The 17,581-nt window shown below is 40.9% G+C and overlaps 1 protein-coding gene across 2 annotated transcripts in view; it reads left to right on the top strand.

Moving 5' to 3' along the window:
• Positions 1 to 17,581, top strand: part of kif5ab (kinesin family member 5A, b) — a 43,650-nt gene that overhangs the window by 13,774 nt on the left and 12,295 nt on the right. For both annotated transcript variants that reach the window (XM_059570347.1, XM_059570348.1), the window contains exons 9-21: positions 468 to 572; positions 893 to 1,041; positions 1,134 to 1,282; positions 1,624 to 1,796; positions 1,899 to 1,967; positions 3,137 to 3,343; positions 3,978 to 4,124; positions 10,879 to 11,067; positions 11,811 to 11,928; positions 12,930 to 12,983; positions 13,086 to 13,176; positions 13,262 to 13,363; positions 13,940 to 14,000. In XM_059570347.1, the coding sequence (XP_059426330.1) occupies positions 468 to 572; positions 893 to 1,041; positions 1,134 to 1,282; positions 1,624 to 1,796; positions 1,899 to 1,967; positions 3,137 to 3,343; positions 3,978 to 4,124; positions 10,879 to 11,067; positions 11,811 to 11,928; positions 12,930 to 12,983; positions 13,086 to 13,176; positions 13,262 to 13,363; positions 13,940 to 14,000 (1,614 nt within the window). The remainder of the gene's footprint in view (positions 1 to 467; positions 573 to 892; positions 1,042 to 1,133; positions 1,283 to 1,623; positions 1,797 to 1,898; positions 1,968 to 3,136; positions 3,344 to 3,977; positions 4,125 to 10,878; positions 11,068 to 11,810; positions 11,929 to 12,929; positions 12,984 to 13,085; positions 13,177 to 13,261; positions 13,364 to 13,939; positions 14,001 to 17,581) is intronic.

The raw sequence follows: 17,581 nt of genomic DNA on the forward strand, positions 1-17,581 counted from the left end.
ATACTGCATACTTTTTAGTATTCCGTGCATATAGAAAATTCACATATTGTGGATGGTATGCATACAAAAAAAAAAATAGTATGAGTAGTATGCTAGTGTTATATTGTGGATTGAGCCACTCTGCAATACTAGCATACTGCATTTTGCATACTGCACAGAATGCATATTGTACTATACATAATGTGCACATCATGCATACTGCAAAAATAGTGTAAGTAGTATGGTATTATGCTATTCCAGATTCAGCCACTGTATGCACTGGAATACTAGAATAATGCATACTGCAGAAAGTGTACTGAAACTTTTTAGTACTTTTTAGGAGATTTCAAATATTGTGTACAGTATGCATACTACAAAAACAGTACAGGTAGTATGCTAGTGCAATATCCTAAAATGACTTACTCTTCACACTGGAATTTAGTGCATGTGAACAGCCGCATAACTCTGAATGTGTGTGTGTTGGTCAGGTGAGTAAGACAGGTGCAGAAGGAGCCGTTCTGGATGAAGCCAAGAACATCAACAAGTCTCTGTCTGCGCTGGGGAACGTCATATCAGCTCTGGCCGAAGGAACCGTGAGTTACAGCTGCATATAACTAATACAGTCATAACATGCATGAGATTATTGCAGTTCAAAGGAGCAGACTTTACCCATTTAATAACCACTATTGGGAAGGTTACAGATTACAAGTTACTCTATTTAAAATGTAATAAGCAGTGTAACTATTCCAGTTACTTTATTTAAGTAATGCTATTGATTACTTTTTGATTATTTTTCTAAATGTCTAATGTTTTCAACTATTAGACATTTTGATTACAGTTACATTTATTTTGTAATTAAATTACGTAATTTAATGACATGCTCCTTAGCTCTGTGCTGTGTGTGTGTGTGCAGAAGACTCACGTGCCGTACCGAGACAGTAAGATGACACGGATCCTGCAGGACTCTCTGGGAGGAAACTGCAGAACCACGATGTTCATCTGCTGCTCACCTTCAGCCTTCAACGACGCCGAGACCAAATCCACCCTGATGTTCGGACAACGGTAACACAGCGGACACACACACAGGCACACACACAGACACAGACACACACACACACACACACACACACTTACACACTCACCCTGTGTTTTAGGGCAAAGACCATCAAGAACACGGCATCTGTGAACTTGGAGCTGACAGCAGAGCAGTGGAAGAGGAAATATGAGAAAGAGAAGGAGAAGAACAAGAACCTGAAAGAGAACATCCAGAGACTGGAGGCGGAGCTTAACCGCTGGCACAACGGTGTGGAAAAATACATTACTTCTCTCTTTCTGACACAAAAACACTCAAAGCTTTCTTCAGAAAAAAAAACTACCATGAGTGTTTCGGACCAGCTCCATGTTAATACTATGATTTATCAGACATTTACTATGTTTTAGACCACTTACTAAGAAATACCATGGTACTACCACATTAGAAGGAATTAATGCAGGAGTTGCTAAAGTAAAACTCTAGTAAAACCAAGGTAATTCAACAAAATTAGAAAACATATAAAACCTTACACTGTTTAAGGAAACCCCAGAATAATGTCTTCTGATTTTACTGTAGTAAATGTGGTAAATGAGCGTGTGATTGTGCTGCAGGTGAGTCTGTCACGCCGCTGGATCTCATGGCTGTGATTCCTGTCGAATCTGACGTCAGTGAAGACGCAGCTTTAGACAATCAGAGCCTCGACGTGTGTGAGCGAATCCCAGAGGAACACAAGCTCAAATATGAGGAAGAGATACGCAAACTCTACAAACAGCTTGATGACAAGGTACGAGCACACACACACACTCACACACACACACACAGACCGACGAGAGTAAACAACACATGGAAAAATTGACTTTCTGATTGATTCTTTTCTCTCTGACAGGACGATGAGATTAATCTACAGTGTCAGCTGGTGGAAAAACTGAAGGAGCAAATGCTGGATCAAGAAGAGGTAAAACACTTGCTCAAATCATATTTGCATACTTCCACAAATTAATATGGCAAATATAATACGGGTAATATCATATGGTAGTGTAATGAATGAATGATAATATACTCTTCTAGATCCAGGCTCTGTGTACAATGGAATAATAGCATACTGCATTTTGCAAACTGTGCAAAAATTTACTGCATACTTTTTCAGTATTCTATGCATACAGAAAATTCACATAATTTGAACAGTATGCATACTGCAAAAAAAGTATGAGTAGTATGCTAGTGTAATATTCCAGATTCAGATACTGGATTGAGAGCATACCACATATCACATATTGTGCAGAATGTACTGCATTCAGAAAATGTACATATTGTCTCAGTATGCATACTGTAAAAAACAAGTATGAATAGTTATGCTAGTGTAATATTTCTGAATCACTAACTGTATACAATGGAATGCATTTCACAGACTGTAATGCATACTTTTTAAATATTCCATGTTTACGGAAAATTCAGATATTGTGTGCACTATGCACACTGCAAAATATGACATATTGCATACTGTGCAGAATGTACGGCAAATAAGATTACTCACATATTGTGCACAGTATGCATACTGCAAAAATAGTATGAGTAGTATGCTAGTGTAATATTCCAGTTTCAGCTACTAGATTAAGAGCATACTACATATCAAATATTGTGCAGAATGTACTGCAAACAGAAAACATATATATTGTGCACAGTATGCATACTGCAAAAATAGTTTGAGAAGTATGCTAGTGTAATGTTCTGGATTCAGTAACTGTACACACTGGAATACTAGTATACTGCTCATTGCGCAGAATGTAATGCATACTTTTTAAATATTCCATGCATACAGAAAATTCAGATATTGTGTGCAGTATGCACACTGCAAAAATAGTATGAGTAGTATGCTAGTGTAAAATTCCAGATTCAGCCACTGGATTAAGAGCATACTACATATTCCATACTATGCAGAATGTACTGCAAACAGAAAACTCATATATTGTGCACAGTATGCATACTGCAAAAAATAGCATGAGTAGTATGTGAGTTTTATATTCCCAAAATGCCCACTACATGAAGATAAACTGCATAGCGGATGATTTGAGTGTTAAAGTAGGTCAGGGAAACTGCATACTCAGTGTGTGTGTGTGTGTTTAGCTGCTAGCGTCGTCGCGTGGAGACGGTGAGCGTGTGCAGTGCGAGTTGAGTCGTCTTCAAGCGGACAGTGACAGCGCAAAGACCGAGGTGAAGGAGGTTCTGCAGGCGCTGGAGGAACTGGCTCTGAACTACGACCAGAAGAGTCAAGAGGCTGAAGACACGAGGATCCACAACAGACGTCTCCTCGAGGAGCTGTCGCACAAAACCGTATGCAAACTAGCCCTTCATAAGCAAAAACATCTTAATCCGGCACATGATGTTCAGCTCAAGGAGCCACATGTTCTGCACTTGATCAAAAGTGACAGTAAAGAGATTTATAATGATGCAAGTTCTCAAATAAAGGCTGAACTTTCTATTCATCTATGAATACTGACATTATTTTTATGTTTCACAGTTTCCAGAACAATATTGAACTGTGTTCAACATTGATAATAATCAGAAATGTTTCTTGAGCAGTAAATCATCATATTAGAATGATTTCTGAAGATCATGTGACACTGAAGACTGGAGTAATATATTAATGCTTATATATTATATATATTATATTTTCAAAATTTTTACTGTAGTTACTGTATTTTTGATCAAATTAATGCAACCTCGGTGAGCACAAGAGACTTAAACAGGGAATTAAGGGGTATAAAATCTGTAGATCTGTAGTACTAATGATATAATTTATTGACTCAAGTTAAACAAGTTTTATTATTACGGTCTTGTTGCTTTTAGTGTTTTGAAGCAGTGAGCAGTAAAAGTAAGAGCTATAATGATATATACACCAGCATCATCAGCAATCATCTGTGCTAAATTAAAGTATGTTTCCATGTTTAATCACGTCTTCTCTCAGTCGGATCTGATGTGTTTGGAGGCGGAGTTCTCCCGGCTACAGGAAGTGAGCAGCCAGCAGAGGAAGCGCATCACTGAGGTCTTAAACACTCTGATGAAGGATCTCAATGACTTCAGCTTCATCCTGGGAAACGGAGAGCTCAGACTGGTGAGCGAGTAGGGCTGCAACTAACGATTATTTTGATAATCGAATAATCTGTCGATTATTTTTACGATTAATCGGTTAATCTTTATGTACTTATATTTTAGTTTTGCCCATTTTTTCCAATTAAATTATTAACAAAGGGTCTTAATCATTCAACATAGACTTTTTAGAGATATTTACTATTTTGCATGGTCATACCCTCATCAAAAATATACCTGGAGTTGTTTTATTGTGTTAGTAATCCTTTTTCAAACTCTTCTGCAATCAAAACACTGACCCATACTCTAGCAAATTTCACAAGGAGATTTCAAATAATGTTTTCACCATGGCAGTCCTTAGGGCTCCTAGAGTAGTTTAACATCCCGAACATAGCTTATTAAGGAATCTTTCAGAAAATATTTTCACGAAGAATAAGAATAAAACAGAATAAATTTGCAGTACATTGCATTTTATTATTTATGTCCTGTAAACACACAACTTATACCTGGTGAACAGCTTTATAGCTTATGCTGTGAAATTGTAAACAGTCCTTCGAATAAAGTGCCAGTGGCATGAAACCTGACTGGAACTCACATTTTAAAATAAAATCCATCAGAAGGTTGTCCAGAAAAAAATTTAATAAATTGACACACACAAAAAACCTGCTGTGTGAAAAAGAGCAGTGAATACTTAGAAAAAAGGTGCATTTCTAATACATTTACACATTTACCTCTCTCATAGACTGCAAGACTTTTTCTTTCTCAAGCTTACTCCACTGCCGTCTGTCTCCACCATCTCGCTGAATGCTGCAAACGCAGTTCGGGAAGCACATGACATAAAAGGAGGCCAGATATTGGCTATTCGCTACTTTTCCTGCTGTACTGGCTAAATAAAACGTGCGGTGGCTCATTACTGCCACACTTTGGTTATCACAGATTTAAAACATGCACAAAATAAGCCGCTTATGGCAAATAAACGTTGTTTAGCAACTAATCGATGACTAAATTATTTTACAACTATTTTAATAATTGATTTTAATCGATTAAATCGATTAGTTGTTTCAGCTCTATGAACGAGTGTGTGAACGAGTGTGTGAACGAGTGTGTGAACGAGTGTGTGAACGCGTGTGTGAACGAGTGTGTGAGCGAGTGTGTGAACGCGTGTGTGAGCGAGTGTGTGAACGCGTGTGTGAACGCGTGTGTGAACGCGTGTGTGAACGAGTGTGTGAGCGAGTGTGTGAACGCGTGTTTGAACGCGTGTTTGAACGAGTGTGAATGATTGTGTGAACGAGTGTGTGAGTGAGTGTCTGAGCGAGTGTGTGAACGCGTGTGTGAGCGAGTGTGTGAACGAGTGTGTGAGCGAGTGTGTGAACGTGTGTTTGAACGAGTGTGAACGCGTGTGTGAGCGAGTGTGTGAACGAGTGTGTGAGCGCGTGTGTGAACGAGTGTGTGAGCGAGTGTGTTAACGCGTGTGTGTGCGAGTGTGTGAACGAGTGTGTGAACGCGTGTGTGAACGACTGTGTGAATGAGTGTGTGAACGAGTGTGTGAGCGAGTGTCTGAGCGAGTGTGTGAACGCGTGTGTGAGCGAGTGTGTGAACGAGTGTGTGAACGAGTGTGTGAGTGAGTGTGTGAACGCGTGTTTGAACGAGTGTGAACGCGTGTGTGAGCGAGTGTGTGAACGAGTGTGTGAGCGCGTGTGAACGCGTGTGTGAGCAAGTGTGTGAGCGAGTGTGTGAACGCATGTGTGAGCGAGTGTGTGAGCGAGTGTGTGAGCGAGTGTGTGAGCGCGTGTGTGAACGCGTGTGTGAGCGAGTGTGTGAGCGAGTGTGTGAACGCGTGTGTGAACGAGTGTGTGAGCGAGTGTGTGAGCGAGTGTGTGAGCGAGTGTGTGAGCGAGTGTGTGAACGCGTGTGTGAGCGAGTGTGTGAACGAGTGTGTGAGTGAGTGTGTGAACGCGTGTTTGAACGAGTGTGAACGCGTGTGTGAGCGAGTGTGTGAACGAGTGTGTGAGCGCGTGTGTGAACGCGTGTGTGAGCGAGTGTGTGAGCGAGTGTGTGAACGAGTGTGTGAGCGAGTGTGTGAGCGAGTGTGTGAACGAGTGTGTGAGCCAGTGTGTGAGCGCGTGTGTGAGCGAATGTGTGAACGAGTGTGTGAGCGAGTGTGTGAGCGAGTGTGTGAACGAGTGTGTGAGCGAGTGTGTGAGCCAGTGTGTGAGCCAGTGTGTGAACGAGTGTGTGAGCGAGTGTGTGAGCCAGTGTGTGAGCGAGTGTGTGAGCGAGTGTGTGAACGAGTGTGTGAGCGAGTGTGTGAGCGAGTGTGTGAGCGAGTGTGTGAACGAGTGTGTGAGCGAGTGTGTGAGCCAGTGTGTGAGCGCGTGTGTGAGCGAGTGTGTGAACGAGTGTGTGAGTGAGTGTGTGAACGCGCGTTTGAACGAGTGTGAACGCGTGTGTGAGCGAGTGTGTGAACGAGTGTGTGAGCGCGTGTGTGAACGAGTGTGTGAGCGCGTGTGTGAGCGAGTGTGTGAGCGAGTGTGTGAGCGAGTGTGTGAGCGAGTGTGTGAGCCAGTGTGTGAGCGCGTGTGTGAGCGAGTGTGTGAACGAGTGTGAACGCGTGTGTGAGCGAGTGTGTGAACGAGTGTGTGAGCAAGTGTGTGAACGAGTGTGTGAGCGAGTGTGTGAACGAGTGTGTGAGCGAGTGTGTGAGCCAGTGTGTGAGCGCGTATGTGAGTGAGTGTGTGAACGAGTGTGAACGCGTGTGTGAGCGAGTGTGTGAACGAGTGTGTGAGCAAGTGTGTGAGCGAGTGTGTGAACGCATGTGTGAACGAGTGTGTGAACGAGTGTGTGAGCGAGTGTGTGAGCGAGTGTGTGAACGAGTGTGTGAACGAGTGTGTGAGCGAGTGTGTGAGCCAGTGTGTGAGCGCGTGTGTGAACGAGTGTGTGAGCGAGTGTGTGAGCGCGTGTGTGAGCGAGTGTGTGAACGCGTGTGTGAGCGAGTGTGTGAACGCGTGTGTGAACGAGTGTGTGAGCGAGTGTGTGAACGCGTGTTTGAACGCGTGTTTGAACGAGTGTGAATGATTGTGTGAACGAGTGTGTGAGTGAGTGTCTGAGCGAGTGTGTGAACGCGTGTGTGAGCGAGTGTGTGAACGAGTGTGTGAGCGAGTGTGTGAACGCGTGTTTGAACGAGTGTGAACGCGTGTGTGAGCGAGTGTGTGAACGAGTGTGTGAGCGCGTGTGTGAACGAGTGTGTGAGCGAGTGTGTTAACGCGTGTGTGTGCGAGTGTGTGAACGAGTGTGTGAACGCGTGTGTGAACGACTGTGTGAATGAGTGTGTGAACGAGTGTGTGAGCGAGTGTCTGAGCGAGTGTGTGAACGCGTGTGTGAGCGAGTGTGTGAACGAGTGTGTGAACGAGTGTGTGAGTGAGTGTGTGAACGCGTGTTTGAACGAGTGTGAACGCGTGTGTGAGCGAGTGTGTGAACGAGTGTGTGAGCGCGTGTGAACGCGTGTGTGAGCAAGTGTGTGAGCGAGTGTGTGAACGCATGTGTGAGCGAGTGTGTGAGCGAGTGTGTGAGCGCGTGTGTGAACGCGTGTGTGAACGCGTGTGTGAGCGAGTGTGTGAACGCGTGTGTGAACGAGTGTGTGAGCGAGTGTGTGAGCGAGTGTGTGAGCGAGTGTGTGAGCGAGTGTGTGAACGCGTGTGTGAGCGAGTGTGTGAACGAGTGTGTGAGTGAGTGTGTGAACGCGTGTTTGAACGAGTGTGAACGCGTGTGTGAGCGAGTGTGTGAACGAGTGTGTGAGCGCGTGTGTGAACGCGTGTGTGAGCGAGTGTGTGAGCGAGTGTGTGAACGAGTGTGTGAGCGAGTGTGTGAGCGAGTGTGTGAACGAGTGTGTGAGCCAGTGTGTGAGCGCGTGTGTGAGCGAGTGTGTGAACGAGTGTGTGAGCGAGTGTGTGAGCGAGTGTGTGAACGAGTGTGTGAGCGAGTGTGTGAGCCAGTGTGTGAGCCAGTGTGTGAACGAGTGTGTGAGCGAGTGTGTGAGCCAGTGTGTGAGCGAGTGTGTGAGCGAGTGTGTGAACGAGTGTGTGAGCGAGTGTGTGAGCGAGTGTGTGAGCGAGTGTGTGAGCGAGTGTGTGAACGAGTGTGTGAGCGAGTGTGTGAGCCAGTGTGTGAGCGCGTGTGTGAGCGAGTGTGTGAACGAGTGTGTGAGTGAGTGTGTGAACGCGCGTTTGAACGAGTGTGAACGCGTGTGTGAGCGAGTGTGTGAACGAGTGTGTGAGCGCGTGTGTGAACGAGTGTGTGAGCGAGTGTGTGAGCGCGTGTGTGAGCGAGTGTGTGAGCGAGTGTGTGAGCGAGTGTGTGAGCGAGTGTGTGAGCCAGTGTGTGAGCGCGTGTGTGAGCGAGTGTGTGAACGAGTGTGAACGCGTGTGTGAGCGAGTGTGTGAACGAGTGTGTGAGCAAGTGTGTGAACGAGTGTGTGAGCGAGTGTGTGAACGAGTGTGTGAGCGAGTGTGTGAGCCAGTGTGTGAGCGCGTGTGTGAGTGAGTGTGTGAACGAGTGTGAACGCGTGTGTGAGCGAGTGTGTGAACGAGTGTGTGAGCAAGTGTGTGAGCGAGTGTGTGAACGCATGTGTGAACGAGTGTGTGAACGAGTGTGTGAGCGAGTGTGTGAGCGAGTGTGTGAACGAGTGTGTGAACGAGTGTGTGAGCGAGTGTGTGAGCCAGTGTGTGAGCGCGTGTGTGAACGAGTGTGTGAGCGAGTGTGTGAGCGCGTGTGTGAACGCGTGTGTGAGCGAGTGTGTGAGCGAGTGTGTGAGCGAATGTGTGAGCGAGTGTGTGAGCGAGTGTGTGAACGCGTGTGTGAACGAGTGTGTGAGCGAGTGTGTGAGCGAGTGTGTGAACGCGTGTGTGAGCGAGTGTGTGAGCGAGTGTGTGAACGCGTGTGTGAGCGAGTGTGTGAGCGAGTGTGTGAGCGAGAGTGTGAGCGAGTGTGTGAACGAGTGTGTGAACGCGTGTGTGAACGCGTGTGTGAACGCGTGTGTGAACGAGTGTGTGAACGAGTGTGTGAACGAGTGTGTGAACGAGTGTGTGAACGCGTGTGTGAGCGAGTGTGTGAGCGAGAGTGTGAGCGAGTGTGTGAACGACTGTGTGAACGCGTGTGTGAACGAGTGTGTGAGCGAGTGTGTGAACGCGTGTGTGAGCGAGTGTGTGAACGAGTGTGTGAGCGAGTGTGTGAACGCGTGTGTGAACGAGTGTGTGAACGAGTGTGTGAACGAGTGTGTGAGCGAGTGTGTGAGCGAGAGTGTGAACGAGTGTGTGAGCGAGTGTGTGAGCAAGAGTGTGAGCGAGTGTGTGAGCGAGTGTGTGAACGCGTGTGTGAGCGAGTGTGTGAACGCGTGTGTGAACAAGTGTGTGAGCGAGTGTGTGAGCGAGAGTGTGAACGCGTGTGTGAGCTAGTGTGTGAGCGAGTGTGTGAACGCGTGTTTGAACGAGTGTGAACACGTGTGTGAGCGAGTGTGTGAACGCGTGTTTGAACGAGTGTGTGAGCGCGTGTGTGAACATGATCTAAATCACTGGAGCATTAGAAGAGTTTGTGTTCTTTCATTTATCTGATTGCTTTTTCTCTCTCTTTTTTATTCATTGCAATTATGCACATATGTATTGCCAACACTGGGCTAAAAACAGGCCTAAAGAAAACTGATATTACTGGAAATGAAGTAAACACATGTATTGACTAATAAAATAAAAGCAATAGCAAGCCGAAGATAGTAATAGAAATAAAATAAACAATATTAAATTATAATAAATATAAGATGCAGAACAGTGCAGAGTGAAATTAATAATCGGGAATCAATATTCATCCCAAAATAAATATCCTGTCATTATTTATTATAAATATACTATTATAGTTATTTTTAATATTTTCACTTTTTTATTTATATGTGTTTTTTTTTCATTTTTATTTATTCATTTAAGCTTATTACATCATATAAAACTAAATCAAAATTGATATGCTATTATAGTTTTTTTATTTTAATTATATTTTATTTTTTGATTTTCTCTTTTCACTTAAATTCTAGTTAGATTTTTAGTAATTTTGGTGTTTTTGTTTTAATTTTTTTATTAGGGGTTGTTTTTACTATGTCTATACATTTTTATTCATCTTTATTTATTTGTTTTAATTTATTATATAAAGTCAATTAAAATGTATTAACCATTTTAGCTTTTGCTCATTTTAATTTAATTAGTTAATTTATCTATTTAAGTTATTTACTTAATTAAATTTGATTTTATTTTTATATTTATATTTTCTGTTTTCACTTTACTGTAATTCCAAGTTTTAGTATTTCTTTGTGCATTTAGTTTTTTGTTAGTTGAATATGTACTATATAGCTTTATTAGGTCTATGTGTTATATTTTATTTATTAGTTTTAGTTAACTAAATCAAGTTAGGTTTAGTTGTAGTTAACTATAATAACTACATATTGCCTTTAATGACTTTCTGAGCAGAACAAAGAGAAAATCAGCTCTTTTCCTTTTTACAGTGACTGTATCTGTAAAGATAGATACAAAATATCATTAAAGCATCATAACGGATTTCCATATGATTTCTGCAGTCAAAAATGATTATTAATAATCAGTGATCAGATGTTTTTGTTTGTGATCACATCATGCAGCATTTCTGAAAGAGATCTGAGAGCTGACTATCAGGGAATAATGAAAGTTTTCATCTCTGTGAAGCAGTTCTGTAATAAGTGTGTGTGTGTGTGTGTGTGTGTCCGTCAGCCGTGTGACCTGTCCGGTGTGCTGGAGGAGGAGTACGCCGTGGTGTGTGTGTATTTGAGCAAAGTCAAGTCTGAGCTGAAGTCAGTGGTGAAACGCTGCGGACAACTGGAGGCTTTACAGAACGACTGTCACCGAAAGATGGAGGAGACCGGCAGAGAACTGTCATCCTGTCAGCTGCTCATATCACAGGTGACACACACACACACACACACACACACATACACACACACACACACACACACACACACACACACACACACACACACACTCACACACACACACACTCACACACACACACACACACTCACACACACATACACACACGCACACACACACACACACACACACACTCACACACACACACACTCACACACACACACACACACACACACACACTCACACACACACACACACACTCACACACACATACACACACGCACACACACACACACACACACACTCACACACACACACACTCACACACACACACACACACACACACACTCACACACACACACACACACACACACACACACACACACTCACACACACACACACACACACACACACACACACACACACACACTCACACACACATACACACACGCACACGCACACACACACACACACACACACATGTAATGGTTTTTATACTGTACAAACTGTATATTCTATGGCCCTACACCTAACCCTAACCCTCACAGGAAACTTTGTGCATTTTTACTTTCTCAAAAAAACTCATCCTGTATGATTTATAAGCGTTTTGAAAAATGGGGACATGGGTTATGTCCTCATAAGTCACCCTCTCCTTGTAATACCTGTGTCATACCCATGACATTATACAGAGTTGTGTCCTGATATGACACAAAAACAAGAGCACACACACACACACACACACACACACACACACACTGATGATAAACTCTTTCCAGCATGAAGCGAAGATCCGCTCTCTGACTGAATACATGCAGAATGTGGAGCTCAAGAAACGACAACTGGAGGAAAACTACGACTGTCTGAGTGAAGAACTCGCCAAACTACAGACCGCAGGTACACACACACACACACACACACACACACACACACACACACACACACACACACTTATACTGATCACATATACCCCATAAAACACACCGTGGGTGTTTATTTTATTAATCTCTAGCTGGCAGATAAATGGTTCTCAATACCATTTCATAAATTAAGATAATCTGTGTCTGTTTTATAGATTATCACTATATTTACAGTGAAATCATAGTTTTTCCTCAAAATATTATTTGTTGTTACTAATGCAAAGCCAAATTAAATTGTTTTGAGATCTCCTTTATATTTGGTTAATTACATTCTGTATATTTTAAAATTAATATTTTACCAACAATGGTAGATACAGAGCACATGTTTATTTTTAAATGTGTATTCACTGTATAAAATATATAAATAGATACTTTAACATTTTATTTGATAAATATATATTTAAACGTTTAATTAGTTGTTTTGTATCAACATACAGTAAACAGAAAATGGTATAAACTTTGTTGAAGTACTTATTTTTAATTGTTTGAATTAGTTTTGAATATTTTAAAAGCTTATTTTTCTATGTGTGTATTTGTTTTAAAAATATATTTTTTATTTGATAAAGAAATTATTTGATCAAAATAAAATAAACTGAAAACTTTTTTCATATATACATATTCTGCTTTCATGTTAACTTTAGTTAATGTTTTAGTCATTTTAGAAAATTGTATCATTTTTATGTCAGTTTTAGATTTATTTTTAATTTATCAAGTTAAATAAATAAAAAATGTTTCCTTAGACACTAGCCGAAATAAAATATTTTTATTTATTTTTCTAGTTTCCTGTTTTTTTAAGTAACTTTTTTTAGTCATTGTTTCGTTTTAGTTAACTGTAATAAGCCTAGCTTCGTCAATCACGCAAATCTTTAGTGCTTTATCATCACTCAGCTATTAAAGAAATCAGATCTGAGCATCTGTAGATCCTGTAAAAGCATGTTTTAATTTCAGATTGTAAAGTTATTGTGTCCATGTTCACAGAAAGTGCTCAGGATAATCCGCAGGACCCCGACGAGTCTGGAAGCAGAAAGGCAAGTATCAACCTTTTGGTATCTTGCTGGAAATGATTGTGAAGTTTGCAGGTGGCTGTATTTGTGTAGTGTTAAGTGTGTGTGTGTGTGTGTGTGTTTCAGAAAGCAGACGCTCAGCGTGAGCCGCAGCACAAGCAGATCGGCCGACTGCGTGACGACATCAACCACAAACAGAAGATCATCGACGAGCTCAAAGAGTCAGAAACCCTCACAGACGCTCTCTGATTCACTCTGTGTGTGTGTGTGTGTGTGTGTGTAACCGCTGTGTGTGTGTGTGTGCAGTGATAACCAGAGGCTGTGTCTGCAGCTGGAGCAGATGAGCGTGGAGTTCAGTGTCCTGAAGAAGCGAGAGCAGGAGAAGAGCCGACAGCTGGAGGAGCTCCGGTGAGAACAGACTCATTTTAAACAGGAATGGTTTCAAAGAAGTCTCTTCTGCTCACCAAGCCTGCGTTTATTTAATCAAAAATACAGTAAAAATGTGAAATATTATTGCAATTTAAAACATCTGTTTTCTGTGTGAACCTCTGTTAAAGTGTAATTTATTTCTGTGATGCTCCGCTGTATTTTCAGCATCATTCCTCCAGTCTTCAGTGTCACATGATCTTCAGAAATCAGAATAATATGATGATTTACTGCTCGAGAAACATTTCTGATTATTATTATCACTGTTTAAATCATGATTCTTTGATAAAATAGAAAAAAAATGGGGGGGGGGGGGTTATAGAAATACTTGTATTTAGCAAGGATGCTTTAAATTGTTCAAAAGCGATGATAAAAGCATTTATGATGTTACAAAAGATCCATATTTCAGATAAATGCTGTTCTTCTGAACTATATATTTTTGAGCAGTAAATCATCATATTTTCATGATTTCATGAATAAATGCATGCCTGGTGAGCAGAAGAGACATTTTTAAAAACCATTAAACATCTGTTCAAACCCGTTTGACTGTTTCTGCAGATATCTGCATGAACGTCAGGAGCAGACCAGGAAGGACATGAAGGGTCTGGAGGAGACCGTCGTGAGTATACAGCGCCTCAGACTGAATGTGATGTATGCAGTGGCTGATCTAGAAAATTTTGCATGGGGGGGCAAAGGGGTGGCAAGAGGTCTTGGCAGGGTGGCAGGGGTACATGGAATCCCTATATATGAATTGCTTTAAAAAAATACACAAAAACACTTTTAAACTACAGTAGTTATTGTTTAATCATGCCCTTACACACTACAACGTTTTTTAATTCACAACACACACACCATTTATGTTTAGACTACTTAATTCTATTGTATTTGTTATTTCCCCAGTTGTAACCTGGTTTCATTGCTGTGATATCTGAGAGGAATTGGATTTAATAGGACTGCTTAGGCTTAGCTAATCAAATGATCGATCTCCTAACTGGCACTGTATTGTGTGTTGTAACGTAACAGCCCAAACTAAAATTGGGTATTTTTATTTAAAGTAATTAATTAATTATTAAAGCGATTTAAGGGAATAAAGAAAAAGAAAGGCTTGTTGTATTAGTGAAATAATTGTAACTATTTGCAACTAATATCATATTTTTAATTTACATAAATGAATCAAGGAAGTTATAGCATATTTTCAATTCAAAAAGGCAAAATGTAATAAATAGATAAAAAAAAGTTGAACTTTTCTATTGTAAAACAGTCAAATATTAAATTATCTACTTACATTTTACCAGGCATTTGTTAACTTATTTAATAATTTTGACATTGATGAGCTAGACCGCTGAACTTTTAGTCTTCCTAACAACAAACAGAGCGTTGCGTAATGTAGTCCATCAGAGCAGCATCAATAATAATATCAAGTGAATCTCTTATCTGCATCTTAAGTTTATTGCCAATAATAATGACAGGTTTGCGAACGTGAACTCGGTGAGCTCGCGCAAAACACATCTTCAGCACAGCGACTCATTTAAACGCCTCTGATTGGCCGATGTGATCAACAGACATGTCTGTGATTGGCTACAATGCTCAACGTTGCAAAAGCACGTCAAAAGTACCTTTAATGCAAAGGGAAAAATATAAATAAAAATGTAATATGCACTGTTCATGATTAGTTAATCGCGGCCGCTGTAATCTTATTCACATTTGTTTTTCTGATGAATTGTTTTGCTCTGTGAGAAAGACAAGTTAACAAAATATTCGGGGCTTTACTAAAAACTTTCGGGGCTTAAGCCCCATTAGCCCAGCCCTAGCGCTGCCCCTCAATATTTTATATTTTTTATTAAGCTGTTCTTGTCTTTACTAAAATCAAAATCAGGCTAATCAAAGAGAAGAGTGCTCTTACAAATCAGGAGGGAGCGATTTGACCGCTGATTATGAACGTAATAGACTCGCTGTTTTTGCTGATGCTGAATCGTCTTTAGCATACAATACATTCATTACAAATGTAACTTTAAGTTAAACGTGTGTTTAAACTACACCTGGGGAAACTCGCAGACTCGCTGTGTGTATGAGCCAGACTGAGCGAACGCCGCTCTGCACGTTTGAATCAGGGACGTAACTAAGTATTTGAGGGGCAGGGGGGAAGGGCGAATACTACATTTAAAATTAAAAATTAAATTGTTCACTTTTGGTAAATGTATTGGACATAGTGGTGGGTTGTTTTTATAAGTACAGTTTTTGGATCATTAAAGTTAGGGGGGCAGCTGGGGGGGCAAGGCTCTAGAGTGGGGGGGGGCACCTGCCCCCCCTTGCCCCCCTGTAGATCCGCCCATGGATGTATGGAGGTTAATCAGTAGCTAAACTCGAGAGGTTGAAGATCTGAATGTGAGAACTTGTGATATTAATATTTGTATTTGTAAGTTAAAATTTACACTCATGGCTCTGATGTGAAAAGCTGAATCTTTCAATTTGCACACACAGACAATGATCAAAACACCCGTGTTTTGAATTGGAAGTTGTAGATTAATAGTCACAAATGTGTAGAATGACATTCACACAAAGAAAATGACATACACACGTTTACGACATATTTACTTTTGCACTTTACTTCAGTTTCGCTGCACAACGTCAAGTCGGCACTTACAACCTCTCAGATCTGGAAGTACAAGTTCAAATCCTAGCGCTCTGACTTTTGCTACTCTTTTTGCGGTATTCTGTTGCAAAACTCACTTGTGCACTTGTATATGCAGATGTGAGAGAGCAGAGCTGGGGGCGGGGCTTTGGTGCGAATGAAGACATTTTATTGGTCGATGCCCGACCAATGAACAACGCCAATTGTTTTCACTGGCTATCCTTAGCTTTGACTGGATTTTAAGACACTGCATTCATTTTGCCATTCAGGTATTATCTAGTAGACAAATAATGCAACATATTTTATATGTATATCCCACTGCATATTAAAGAGTAAACTCGCTGTACCAGAGCATGCTTTGATCTCACCGCCACGCGGTCACGTGGTTCATAGAGCTATCAATAGTACTTAACTAAACATTTTATCAATATGCTTGAAATGTATTAATTGGGACAGAAAACAGTTTCATTGTATATGCAGCGATTTCTAGTAATTTGAAACACTTAAAGTGTAATGACTTTGCGTTACAATAGCATTTTATACTGGAAAATGGAACAGCATTATGTTCTCATACTCCTCATTGGCAATTAAATGTGACTAAACAATTAAGTGTAACTTTTAACCAATAAAATAACTGTACTACATGTTAACTCAGTCCTGTTTAGTTAATTTCAAGAGATCATGGTACTAAATAATATGCGCAATAATTATGATCCATGAATGACCATTTGAAATATAACATTTTCTAATATGGTTATTATTTATACTACAATAACTGTAGTAGAGGCACGCTTTAAATTAGAGGCATTTGGTGGCCAGAAAGATAATATTCATATGCAATTCCATTGCTTAAACACTAGATGGTCTTGTTGATGTTTAATAAATACATGTATTTAGCTCTACTAGTTGCTCAAAACAGTATTTCTGGTCATAAGTGCTTATTTTTTAGGTTTTGCTGTTTAATGTACATTTAGACATTATTAAACACTCGTTTTTTATAAAAAAAAATAATAATAATAATAATAATGTTGCATTTAAAAAGGTTCATTACTGACAAGCAAATTAGGAATTTAACACAATGAAGAAGTTAAAATTATTTTTACAAAACATAAAAATAATAAAAACAGCATTATATTGCAACTCTGGTAGAGTGATATGCAGTGGGATATACATATAAAATATGTTGCATTATTTGTCTACTAGATAATACCTGAATGGCAAAATGAATGCAGTGTCTTAAAATCCAGTCAAAGCTAAGGATATTCAGTGAAAACAATTGGCGTTGTTCATTGGTCGGGCATCGACCAATAAAATGTTCTCATTCGCACCAAAGCCCCGCCCACAGCTCTGCTCTCTCACATCTGCATATACAAGTGCACAAGTGAGTTTTGCAACAGAATACCGCAAAAAGAGTAGCAAAAGTCAGAGCGCTAGGATTTGAACTTGTACTTCCAGATCTGAGAGGTTGTAAGTGCCGACTTGACGTTGTGCAGCGAAACTGAAGTAAAGTGCAAAAGTAAATATGTCGTAAACGTGTGTATGTCATTTTCTTTGTGTGAATGTCATTC

The sequence above is a fragment of the Carassius carassius genome, chromosome 17 (genome assembly GCF_963082965.1).
Source record: "Carassius carassius chromosome 17, fCarCar2.1, whole genome shotgun sequence".
Classification (NCBI taxonomy): Eukaryota; Metazoa; Chordata; class Actinopteri; order Cypriniformes; family Cyprinidae; genus Carassius; species Carassius carassius.